The 10,749-nt window shown below is 63.7% G+C and overlaps 1 protein-coding gene across 2 annotated transcripts; it reads right to left on the bottom strand.

The window, feature by feature from the left end:
• Positions 1-857: 857 nt before the first annotated feature.
• BRI3 (brain protein I3) lies at positions 858-7,778 on the bottom strand. Of its 2 annotated transcripts, XR_011462689.1 has the most exons (4): positions 7,423-7,778; positions 6,829-6,931; positions 4,301-4,661; positions 1,131-1,267 (listed from the first exon to the last, which is right to left on the bottom strand). XR_011462689.1 is itself a non-coding variant. In XM_070363150.1 (3 exons), the coding sequence occupies exons 1-3, from the start codon at positions 7,559-7,561 to the stop codon at positions 1,135-1,137; spliced, it is 375 nt and encodes a 124-aa protein (XP_070219251.1). In that variant the 5' UTR covers positions 7,562-7,775; the 3' UTR covers positions 858-1,134. The 2 variants fall into 2 exon arrangements, 1 of the variants encoding a protein (XP_070219251.1); XM_070363150.1 differs by lacking the exon at positions 4,301-4,661 and having other exon boundaries at positions 858-1,267; positions 7,423-7,775.
• Positions 7,779-10,749: the final 2,971 nt, after the last annotated feature.

Below are 10,749 nucleotides of genomic sequence, written 5' to 3' on the forward strand. Positions count from 1 at the left end.
TCTCCGGGTACAAGTCTCTCTCCTTTTCAGTCGGTACTGAGACGGCCAACAGCCCGAATAAAGCCGGCCGGGGGGAGCATTCCAGCCCAGCCCCACCCTGCGCGCCGGGGCCCTGCAGTCAGGGCAGCGCTGGGTCGGCTCTGCTGTCAGGCCGGCGCCACCTGGAGGAGGGGATGAGGGGCAAACACACACCCAGGCTGGTCGCCGCGGGGTCTCGCTCCTGATGGCGGCTCTCGGTTCTGCCGTGATGTCGTTCCTCTCTAAGCGCGAGAACGACTGAGCGCAGGTAGACAGTGTGAGGCGTGGCGCTCCCGAGGCTGGTGCTGTCCTCGCGGCTGGTGGGCCACGCAGATGACCCCTCGGTGGCGGGGGTCTGGGGCCACGTGAGGGCCCTCGGGGCAGCTGTCCAGCAGCAGCCACCGCGTCCGCCAGCCAAGACGCTGGGTCCATCACGGGCCCGGCTCCTCTCCCTTCATGGGGCCGTTTCCTTCCCACCGTGGAGGCAGGGAGGCATAGTGGGGAGGCTCTGGAGGCTCGTGAAGGGGCGGGGGTCCCGCACCCGCTTTGGCGGTCATGCAGCTGTGAGACCGCGGCGCAGGGGGTCTTGGGACCTGGGGTCCCCAGGCCGCGCACACTCCCCTGCTCACAGGACAGAGGCCAGGCGGTGGGTCCTGAGCATGGGCTGCGTGCTCTGCAAATGTCAAGGTATCAGGCTTCATTGCAAGAATAAAACTTGAAAACGAGCACTTTTTGAGCTGTGTAAGGGAAGGTCACCCGACCTGGACGGTGTTGGGGGGTCAGGGCTGGGGAGGCTCTTTTGTGACAGTGTGCATACACTGAATAAGCAAAACCAGGTAAACAATGGTATGGATCTCATTTATTTAAAACAGTATTTCTCCCCTTTCTCAAATTGAAGACTGCGAAAAATAAAAGCAGTGCTTTATTGAGCATCGTCGCCTGGGAGCGGAGCTGCCCACGTCCTCACTCCGACTCCTCCCTGTGCCCCTCCTCGCCCGCCCAGTCCACCCGCCTCACTGTACAAAACAGTCCAGGAGCTTCATCAGATAAAGCTATTGTACACGACATTTACATTAGAAAAAGCGGGGTGTGGGAGAGCCGGGTGTGCTCTTCCCTTTAAGTGAAGTTGGCTCCACAGTTGGGGCATCTTCGCTTCCTCAAGGCGAAACAGCAGATGAACCCAAAGGGGAACAGGACGATGGCCAAGAAGATGCCCAGGAAGGTGAACGAGTCCTCCAGGACCCCGACCCTGCGGAGACAGGGGGCGCGCGGTCAGGGCGCCGCTGCAGAGGAGACGCGGGGGGCGCCGGCGGAGCGCTCAGCCATGTGTTCTCTCAGATGAGGAACGAGCAGCAAGTGCTGGTTCCCATAAACACTTACATCCTAAGAACACGAAACCCAAGCCACTGTACAGTGTTTTTCCCACTGTTGGAAAGTTTTAGACTTATTTTTCCACTCCTTAGAGGGAAATTCCGGGACAGTGATAGTTTGGATTGTGTGTGGCTTTTACTGTGGGAGGAGGGGGCAGAAACCACTCAGGTTCACACCATGTCACTTACCTTGGGAGGTTTAATCTCAAAACCCCTCTTTGGAAAATTTGGAAAAAGTCACATTAACCCTCCATGTGCCCAATGTATGACCCCCAGGACCACGAGGGGCCAGCCCCCAACCACATCCCCAAGAGGTCACCACCCAGGGCCGGGGTCCTTCTCCAAGGCCCCCAAGGCGGGTGGAGCAGGAGCTGCCATGTGCCCTGACGGCTGCAGTGAGACGCCTGATGCCAGCCCCCATCCCCAGAACCGCTTCCCTCCCGCCCCGGAGCTGCGGGGGGCAGCGCTGTGGGAGAACAGGGACCCACCCACCCCACGCCCTCCCCATCCTCCTGAAGCCCCAGCGCCCACAAACGCCGGCAGGAACTGCCTCAAGGAAACACGCACACTCTCCCTCCAGCGCCCCAGGACGCTGCAGAAAGTCAAAGGGGGTTCTCGGGAAACCTCCGGCTGTCTGCCCTCCCCTGGAGACCTGCGCTGAGTTCAGGAAAGGTCCAAGCAGCTGGGCAGTAGCCAGGCCCACTCCAAGGGGAAGCACAGGGCTGGCACCACACCTCTGAGCCCCTGCCCACCCAGGCTGCACCTGCCTGGCTCCAGGGCCCGCAGCCCAGGAGGCAGGAGCCCCCGCTGAGAAAGCACCAGAGCCACGCTTGGGGGGCTGGGGGATGCCACCGCCAGGGCCCCACGCAGGCGGGGATGCCCCTCAGGCCACTGGAGCATGGCTGGGGGGCCAGGGCCCCTCGGGGCACCTATCCCACCTTCTCTACCTGTGGCTGAACCCAAGTCAGTGGTTTGTCTGCTTGGTCAGAACATCCAAGGGGGAAATGGGGGACAAGGGCCCAGGCCTCCTGCTGGGTCAGCTGCACCAGTTGAGACCTTTCAGGAGAGGCCTGCCCCAGGGTCACTGGGTGCCTCGTGCCCCTCCAGGAACAGGGGGACCCAACGACAGACACTCCCCGAGCACCCACCCAAGCTGGACGCCCTGTCATCTCACTTAAGGCCCAAACTGCTAAGAGGCAGAGCCTAGAACCCTGTGCGTCCCCTCGGGGGCTCCAGGACACGAGGGGCACGCCAGGCTGGAGAAACCTGGAGGCGTCCACCTCCCCCCAGGGCATGGGCAGGGCCGGCCCAGCCGCCCTGTCTGTCCACACAGACAGCCCCTCTGGGATGTCTCCTGGCCTCTGGGGTCAAGGGTCAAACAGCAGCCCCACCCGACCCAGACCCGGTCTACACGGCACAGGGGGCAGGCTCTCATCGGGCCCCTCCGCGGCCTGAGGGCACAGACGTGGGGGCCCCGACCGCCCGCCCCGCGCCCCACACGCCTCAGCCCGCAGACCTGCGGCGCGTTCTGTGCAGATCCTTCCCTCCAGCCAGAGCAGAGGGCAGCCCTTCCCACGCCCTTGGTGGGAGTCCGGGTTTGACGGACGACTCCCCTTCACCTCTCCCCCAGGGGGGGCCAGGCCACCCCCAAGTCTCTGGGGAGGTGCCGGGTCGCTCCCCTTGGGCAGGGAGGGAGGCTCTGCTCACACCCTGCTGCCCCAGGGACCAGGAGCCCACAAGCTTCACCTGCACCCTGAGCCCACACCTGAGCTACAGCCTCAAACACCGAAGGCTCTGAACGCGGGACTTTTTAACAAAGCTGGTAACACACTCAGCTCACAGCCACTGTGACCTCAACTACCATGCGGCCGTTTACAGTCTCAACGTGTCTGCTTCACGCGAACGTATCCTGCTGCAGAAACGTTCGCTGCTGACGACGGGTGCTGCCTGCCTGGACCGCAAAAGCAGAGTGGATGTGATTTACTTTTTTTAAACTGAGAAACTCAGCCTGGTCTCTAGGCCAATCCTGACACAGCAACAAGCCCCAGAGTACAGACCACCCAGTCCCTGTGGGCCCCCCCACCCATCCTGCCAGCCCCTCCTGAGCAATCTGGTGTCTCCTCCTCCAAGCCCCTCAGAAGCCCCGATCAGCTCAGCTCTTTACCAATAGCTTCTGAATCCAGACTAAGCAAAGCCCTGTCCGTGTTCCTCCGCAACAGAGGTGAAAAAGATATGGAAGCTGGAAAAATCAGGTAACTGAACACACGCATCTCGCTGCCTCTGACCTCACAGAGAAGCTGGGCGCTCGGCCAGGTGGGGCTTCCTCCCCAGGAAGCTGGACCAAAACCTGGTGGGGCCACGAACAGCCCAGACCCAGCCAGGGGCCCTGCTCTCTGAGCCCCCCGCCCTCCGAACCCCGGTGGCGGCAGCAGCACCAGCCAGCCTCCTGGGCAGAGGCCAGAGGACTCCGCCTCCTCCAGGAGCCATGAGCCTGGAGCCAGGTGGGGACAGGGCAGGGCACCCCAAAGCACTGGGCAGCCCCCTTAGACCAGGTCACGTCTCGTCCCCTCAGGACACATGTGCCCCACCCGGGGTCCCAGGGCCCGACTCCAAGCAGGCCTTCCCCGGGGCAGGTCTCAAGAGCTCCGGGGAGGCGGGTAACAAGGGGACCCGCCAGCTCTGCGCACCCCGCCCACTGTGGACCATCAGGCCGGGGATGCCCCTGGGCAGGGGAGGCTGGGGCGCTGGCCTCCTCGCTGCCCTGACCTGCGGGCAGCATCTGCCCCCGCAGCTGTCCCCTGCGTGCCCGTCTCAGCTTCCAAGACCCCGGCCACCCTGGAGCCCCCTCACCGCCCGGTCACCCCAGGACCAACACCGAGCGGTGCCCAGCAGGACCCTAGGCCTGGACTCACCTCTGGCTTCCACACCGGGCCAGGGGCCCTGTGCACAGGCCCGCCCCCCGCAGCCCTGCCACCGGGTCCCGCATCCCGGGACAGGCCCCGCGCCGGGGGAGGACCACCTCAGAGCCGGGGCCGAGGCCAAGGCCAAGGCCTGGGCCAGGCGGTGCACGGCCCACAGGGGCCGAGGGCGGCCAGGGGATGTGTGCGCACACTCGTCTGCTGCTGCTAATGAAAGGCGATGGGGTCGGGCTGCCCACGCGGCTCCGACGGCGGCCGAGGAACAAGTGGCAGGGGCCTCGCTCAGGGAATCACGGGCGTGTGACTCCTGCAGATGCCCGCCAGGCTCCCAGGGCAGAATGGCCAGGTGGGGGGGCTGGGAAGGAAGGAACACGGTCACAGGACAAGCTGCCTATCTCCCAACCCACCGCCGCCAGACGGGCCAGCCAGTCCCCGGGGGACCCTCCCCAGCCTCCTCGAGGTGCCGACTCCCCAGACCCACAGAGGCTCCTTGGACACACCTGGCCCCTGGCCTGTGGCAGCAGGGGGCCCTGCAGCGGGGCAGCACCCTTGCAGAGTAGCCCGGCTGCTGCCCTCTGTTCTCTGACAACATCAGGGCCGCGGAGGACGCGCCTCAGAGGCAGCAAGGGGGTCAGGCCCGACCGAGGCCCCAAAACTTGTCCTCAGTACGTGCGCTCCCCTCTCGCTGCACCCACTGTCCCGAGGCCGGGAGGACTGCGACCCCAACCCAACGAAGGAAGCCAGTTCTGGATGCAGGGCCCCCCCACCCCAGCCTTCGTCAGCCCCAAGCCCAAGCCCTTCCCCAGAAGAGCAGAGGGACAGGGCTGAGAGCAGGAACCAGGGTCCCACCCCATGGGAATCTCCCGTCCTGAGGAGCCCGGGGATCTCAGCCCCCAGAACCTGTTGCTGGTCTCCCCTCCTCCATCCAGGGCCCGGGGCCAGCCAGACCCTGGAGCATCCACCAGCGTCCCCCTACCCAGATGGGGCACCGGGCCCGCCAGCAGCTGGCACGGCCAGGACGGGAGCCTGGCTCCCAGAAGGCTGGGCCCCGCTCTGAGACGCTGAAACCCCAGGTGGAGGGCTCCGCTCCAGGGGCCTTCCTCAGACTCCTCGGCTGCCAGCCTGATGCCCTCCTTCGACTAGGAGATGGCTTGAGGCTGCTCATGCCCAAAACAAGCCCCTGGAGTCAACCAGCTGTGCCGCACACACAAGCCTGAGCGCCCAGGACCCATCTGGAAGCCAAGCACACTGGTTCCCTCTCCCCACCCCGCTGTGCCACTTCCCCCGATGGCTCTCTTGGCCACGACCAGCCTTGACCCATGCCCTGCCCCGCAGCTCGTGACCAGCCTCCCGGGCCACGCCTCCCCACTCCAAGCCCATCCACGTGCCTCCAACCGATCGGCTCTGCCACCCACAGGTGCCTGGGGCAGGGAGCGGCTCTGCAGGTGGCCAGTTGTCTCCCTTCCCTCTTCACGTTCTCCAAAGGCCAGACTGTCGCCAGCCGTGTCAGAAGACACACCTGCTTCAGGTCCACCACTCAGGGTGCCCCGGCCACCGCAACCCAGAGGGCTCTCCCCTGCCCACCGGCCCCTCAGCAAGCGCGTGGCTGCCTCTGGGGGTCCAGTTCTGCCCCCATTCCTAGGCGTCCTCCTTCCCCAGCCCTCCAGGCCTCCCCAGACGGCTGATGCCCAAAACTCAAAACTGTTAACTTCCCTTGGACGCTGCTTGGGGCCTTCCTGATACACTTTTGAAACTAAGGAAACCAGAGTTTCTCAATTCCATCTCACCAACTCTGACTTCCGCACCCACACCCCCACCCCTACAGGCTGCCCCCTGGCAGATGGAAAACCCGGTTCTGGCTAAATCTGCCCTGACTTCTGGAACCGTCCATGCACTAGAATCCACCAAGGACAAGAAATTTGAACCCTCAGGACAGCATCTAGTAGCTATGTCTCAAACCCTATAAAACCAGAAGATTCTGGCGGCTGGACTTTTAAGGACATAAAATACCGCTCCCACCCAAACAAAGAACCTCGATGTCCCTGTCCTTGCACGGCTGCCGGCCAGATGTGGATGGAGCAGCCCTTACCCGTCACCCCCAACCCTTCAGCTCCTCCAAGACACTGGTCACCTGAGTCTGGACTCTCCTGCCCAGCTCTCCAAACGGACCCTTCCCAGGGAAAAGGGAACCTCTGGCCACCTTCGAGAAGCAACCACAGAGCCACCTTGCAGGTTCCAGAACCAGGGATAGCAGGCAGTCCGTCCAACTGCTGCCATTTCTGAATCCCATCCCCATGGGGCTCAATGGCCCCAAAAGCACAGCAACGGGAGGAGAGGGACGGACACCCAGTCCCCTCTGCCACACGAACCCTGGACGGACCCAAGGACCACCGGCACGCTCTCTCCCACGGCTCAGGTCAGCAGCTTGGCCGGAGACTGACCATGTCTCCCCCAGATCCTGCCTTTATGAGGCTGTGAGCGTGTCCTTAGTGACTTCTGGAGCCCCCAGGCCTGGGACATACCTGCAGACTGGGCAGCCTCCGACCACAACGATGGAATTGGCAGGGTACCGGGTGACATTCCGACTGTGGATGTTGTAGACCCTGGGGTGGTGGGTGGGTATCCCTGTGGGCAGGAAGACACATCAGAAGAGGGCAGGGAGGAAAGAGGGTCTGAGGTCCACTTCTCCTGCCCTCCCCCCTCCCCACCAAATGCTCGCATCCTTTTCAAAATTAGAACGACAGCTGCGTCCACTAAATGCCCACTATAAGCTTTAATTAAACGTTAACTTGTGGACAGCGCCTCCTTAATAAACTTAAAAACTGCAAAGAGATGGACGTGCTTCCAAGAAGAGCGAACTGGGCGCGAGCGACCCGCAGATGGGCTCAGGGCAGTCGGGCGGTGCCCAAATTCGGGGGCCCGACCTCCAGTTCCCAGAACGGCGTCGTCCCCGACCCCCTGCACGGTCCGGACCCCGGGGTCTTCCCTCGACCGCGCCCCCCGCCGACGCCACGTCCGGAGAAAAGTTGGTTTCGGGGTTAAAGGTCGCGGTGGAACTCCGCCCGAAGTTCGCTCCCAGGCCCCCGGCCCGCGCCCCGGGCCCGGCCCCGGCCCACCTGTGACGAGGTAGGGGTAGGGCGGCGGCGGGGCGGCGGCGATGGCGCCGTAGCCGTGCGGGGCGCACGCGAACTCGCCCTGGCCGGCCTCCAGGTTGTAGGCGGGCGGCCGCTCCTGCAGCAGGGGCTTGTGGTCCATGGCGGGCGGCGCCCCCCGCGCCCGGCTCGGCTCCCGCTCGGACTCGCCCCGGACTGCGGCTCGCTCGGACGCGCGGACGCCCGGCGGCGGGACCCGCAGCTCGCGGGCGGCGGCGGAGGCAGCGGCTGCGGCGGCGGCGGCGGCGGCGGCGGCGGCGGCGGGGCTGGGCCCCTGGAGGCGGGCGCCGCGGGCTTCCCCCCGCGCCTCCCCCGCCGGTCACAAGACCCGGGTCACGTGGCGCGGCTCCCGCGGGGGCGGGGGGAGGCGCGGGGGGCGGGGCCGGCGGCGCTTAAAGGGGCCGCGCCCTCCCTCGGCCGCCCCGCGGGCCGCTAGTCGACGGAGACCCAGCGCACCTCCCCGCTGGGCGTCCCGCGGGGGCGGGAAGTAGGGGGAGACGCAGGGGGCGGGGCCGGCGGCGCTTAAAGGGGCCGCTCCCTCTTCGGCCGCCTTGTCGATGAAGACCCGGCGCGCCTCCCCAACCGGGGGCCCCAACTCCACCTCCGCGGCCTCGGGCCTCACACCCCGAGGAGATCCCCCCAGACACACGAACACGCAAGACTTCCAGAGGCACCGCGCCAGCGCCGTCACCTCATGGCCTGTTGGCCGCGTTCTCCCAGCGCCAGGTCCTGATCTCAGAGGACGGAGACCCCAGGCCCGCCAGGCGTCCGGGGGCCCGAACCCACCCGTCCCGGAGCAGGGCCGGGGCCCATGGGCAGGGGCGGCCCGGAGGACGGGCCCGGCGGCTCGGGTCCCCGGGCCGCCCCTTGGTCGTCTTCGCCAGGGGCGGAGAACCGGGGACTCAGCCTCCAGAGCGACCCGGGTCGGGGTCGGGCAGCACCCAGGGTCAGTGGAAGCTGCGGCAAGCCGGGCCTGCTCGCGCCCAGCTGGCGTTCAGTGCCTCGGTTTTATTTTGATAAATCGGTCATGTATGGGGTTGTGGCCTCTGATTACAAATACTGCATTGTTGGGGACGGCGGGCGCGGCCCCCTGCTCTTCCTGGGTTCACAGTCTTCCTAGCAACTCGGGAAGTACTGACCCCCGGTCCACAGTCCGGAGACAGCTCAGAAAGGAGGGACCTAAACGGGACCTCCAAGGCCTCTGGGCCGCACGCCCTGACGGAAGCCCTGGGCCTGTCGCACCCAGCGCTTGATAGTTTGGTAATAAACTTGAACCTGACAGACGTGCATGCTGGGGCCACACCATGGCTCCCCCTGCACCCATTCCCCGCCTTCTGCAGCATTTGGGGTTTCCCAGCCTTCTCACCTGACCAGCACCTTGATCTAGCTCAGGGACAGCTCTCAGACCCCACCTCATTTTTAACTTTTCATAAGACAGCATCGTGATTCTTTATCAGGAGTGTAGCTCCTGGGACCCCATCCACACCTGTCATCCCAGTACTGCTCAACTGCAGGCCTCCCCACAAGCCTGTGGGGAGGGACAAGGGGCAGCCAGATGGGGGTGGGGAGGGCTCCCAGTCCAGAATGGAGGCTGGACTCGAGTGGCCAGCGACTTCCGGCCAGAGAGGTCTAGGGAGGCCATGCCTTCCCAGAAGTCTGAGCTGTAACCAACCACAGTGACAGCAGTGAAACCAAGAGCCCCCCCACCCCCCCGCCGCGCCCCAGGGAAAACAGGGTCAACCCAAAGCCTCACCAAGGAGAAAAAGTGGGCTCTGGGCAGGCCCCCTAATACTGGTCAGCTGTGGACACAAGGTGGGGGGCATCCTTCCCCCGTCCCCCCCTCCCCTAAGCCTTTCCTATCCAACTCCAGTTAAGTTGGCAGATGTTCCCTCAATTTCAGGGTTAATTTTCCCTTTCTCCAGTGTCTTTGTTTACAGATCAAACTCCACAGAACCATAACCTTTGGCTCCCTTCTCTTCCTATAACAGATTTCTACCCCCAGCGGTGCCTCCACTGGAGCTTGGAAACCCATATCTGTGAATGAGAGGACGTGGGGTTTCCCAACAAGCAGGCCCCTCCCCATCACTGAGCCAGGTGATGGGAACCTGCTCTCCCAGCTCCGCCTCCCCACCCGAGCACAGATTGCAAGGGACAAAGATAACTGGTCAGGGACGCAGAAGAGAAGCAGCCAGACAGTAAAAACTCACAAAGGCAGTGCAGCGAGGCTTGAGCGGTCATTTAGAGGTGCCCATGGGCCCTGGCTGCCTCACCTGGAAGGAAGGCCTGGGGATAAGCATGCCTGGAAGAGTGAACTGCGGTCCAGAGAGCAGCAACCACTACCTGCTGAGACACCAAGTCACCTGCCATGGCCGGAGCCCCGGGGGGAGGCCGAATTGCTGGGAGCAGAACAGGGCAGTAGGAGCATCAGATTTACTACTAGGAAAATGACTGGCAGCAGCGTGGAATGAAAGGAGGCTGGGGAATCAATGGGGAAGGGACAGCTGGGGAGACAGGAGAGTCAAGGTGTGAGGGAGGTGGAGAGCCTGTTAAGACCCGGCAACTTCCAGAGTGGATATGGGAGACTCCGGATGCTCAGGTTTCTGGCTCAGGTGATGGTGGTGGCTGTGGATTGAGAGGAGCCAGCAGAGAAGACACTGCACTCCCAATGCAGGGGGCCTGGGTTCAATCCCCAGTCAGGGAACTAGATCCCACACGCTGCAACTAAGACCTGGCACAGCCAAATAAATGATTTTTTTCTTAAGGTATCAAGAAAAAAAGGGGGGGAGCCCCAGGGTGGACAGGTAAGGAGGCAAAGGAGCCCAGCAACACTTGAAACTTACATACCATGGAGAGAGACTGAGCAAAGGAAAGCATGCGCATCTGAGAGGCGCTGCCCTTCGAATACAGACCTGAGACCATCTCAGTGTCCGCTCACCCCCAAGTGTTCTGGAGCAGACACTCTGCCCCAGGAGGCAACACCACCAGTGACTGCCCAGCTCATGGAGCTGATGCTTTAATGGGCCGGGGCTGCAAAGCGGTAGGTGCTGGGGGTTGGGTGAGCAGGATGGGCCGTGTTACACTGGTATTCAAAGCAGGCCGGGCCGGAAGGTGCGCAGGTATAGAAGGAGGTGGGAGAGTCTACCCACAGGAGGCCAAAAGGACCAGCTCTTGTGTGTTGCGAGTTTGCAGGTGTTTGAATGGAAGGGGAAGTAACAGCAGGTTTGTAAGTTGGTGGGAACAATCAGATGCTGAGGGGGAGTGGGAGGAGGGGCTGGGGGAGGGGGAGAAAGG

Source organism: Bos mutus, chromosome 25 (genome assembly GCF_027580195.1).
Source record: "Bos mutus isolate GX-2022 chromosome 25, NWIPB_WYAK_1.1, whole genome shotgun sequence".
NCBI lineage: Eukaryota > Metazoa > Chordata > Mammalia > Artiodactyla > Bovidae > Bos > Bos mutus.

Excerpts from the sequence above, each read along its gene's own strand:
- BRI3 (XM_070363150.1), bottom strand. The coding sequence starts at position 7,561 with ATGGACCACAAGCCCCTGCTGCAGGAGCGGCCGCCCGCCTACAACCTG. Across the intron at positions 6,932-7,422 it reads CTACCCCTACCTCGTCACAG|GGATACCCACCCACCACCCC; the intron begins GTGGGCCGGGGC and ends TCCTGCCCACAG. Across the intron at positions 1,268-6,828 it reads GGAGGCTGCCCAGTCTGCAG|GGTCGGGGTCCTGGAGGACT; the intron begins GTATGTCCCAGG and ends CTGTCTCCGCAG.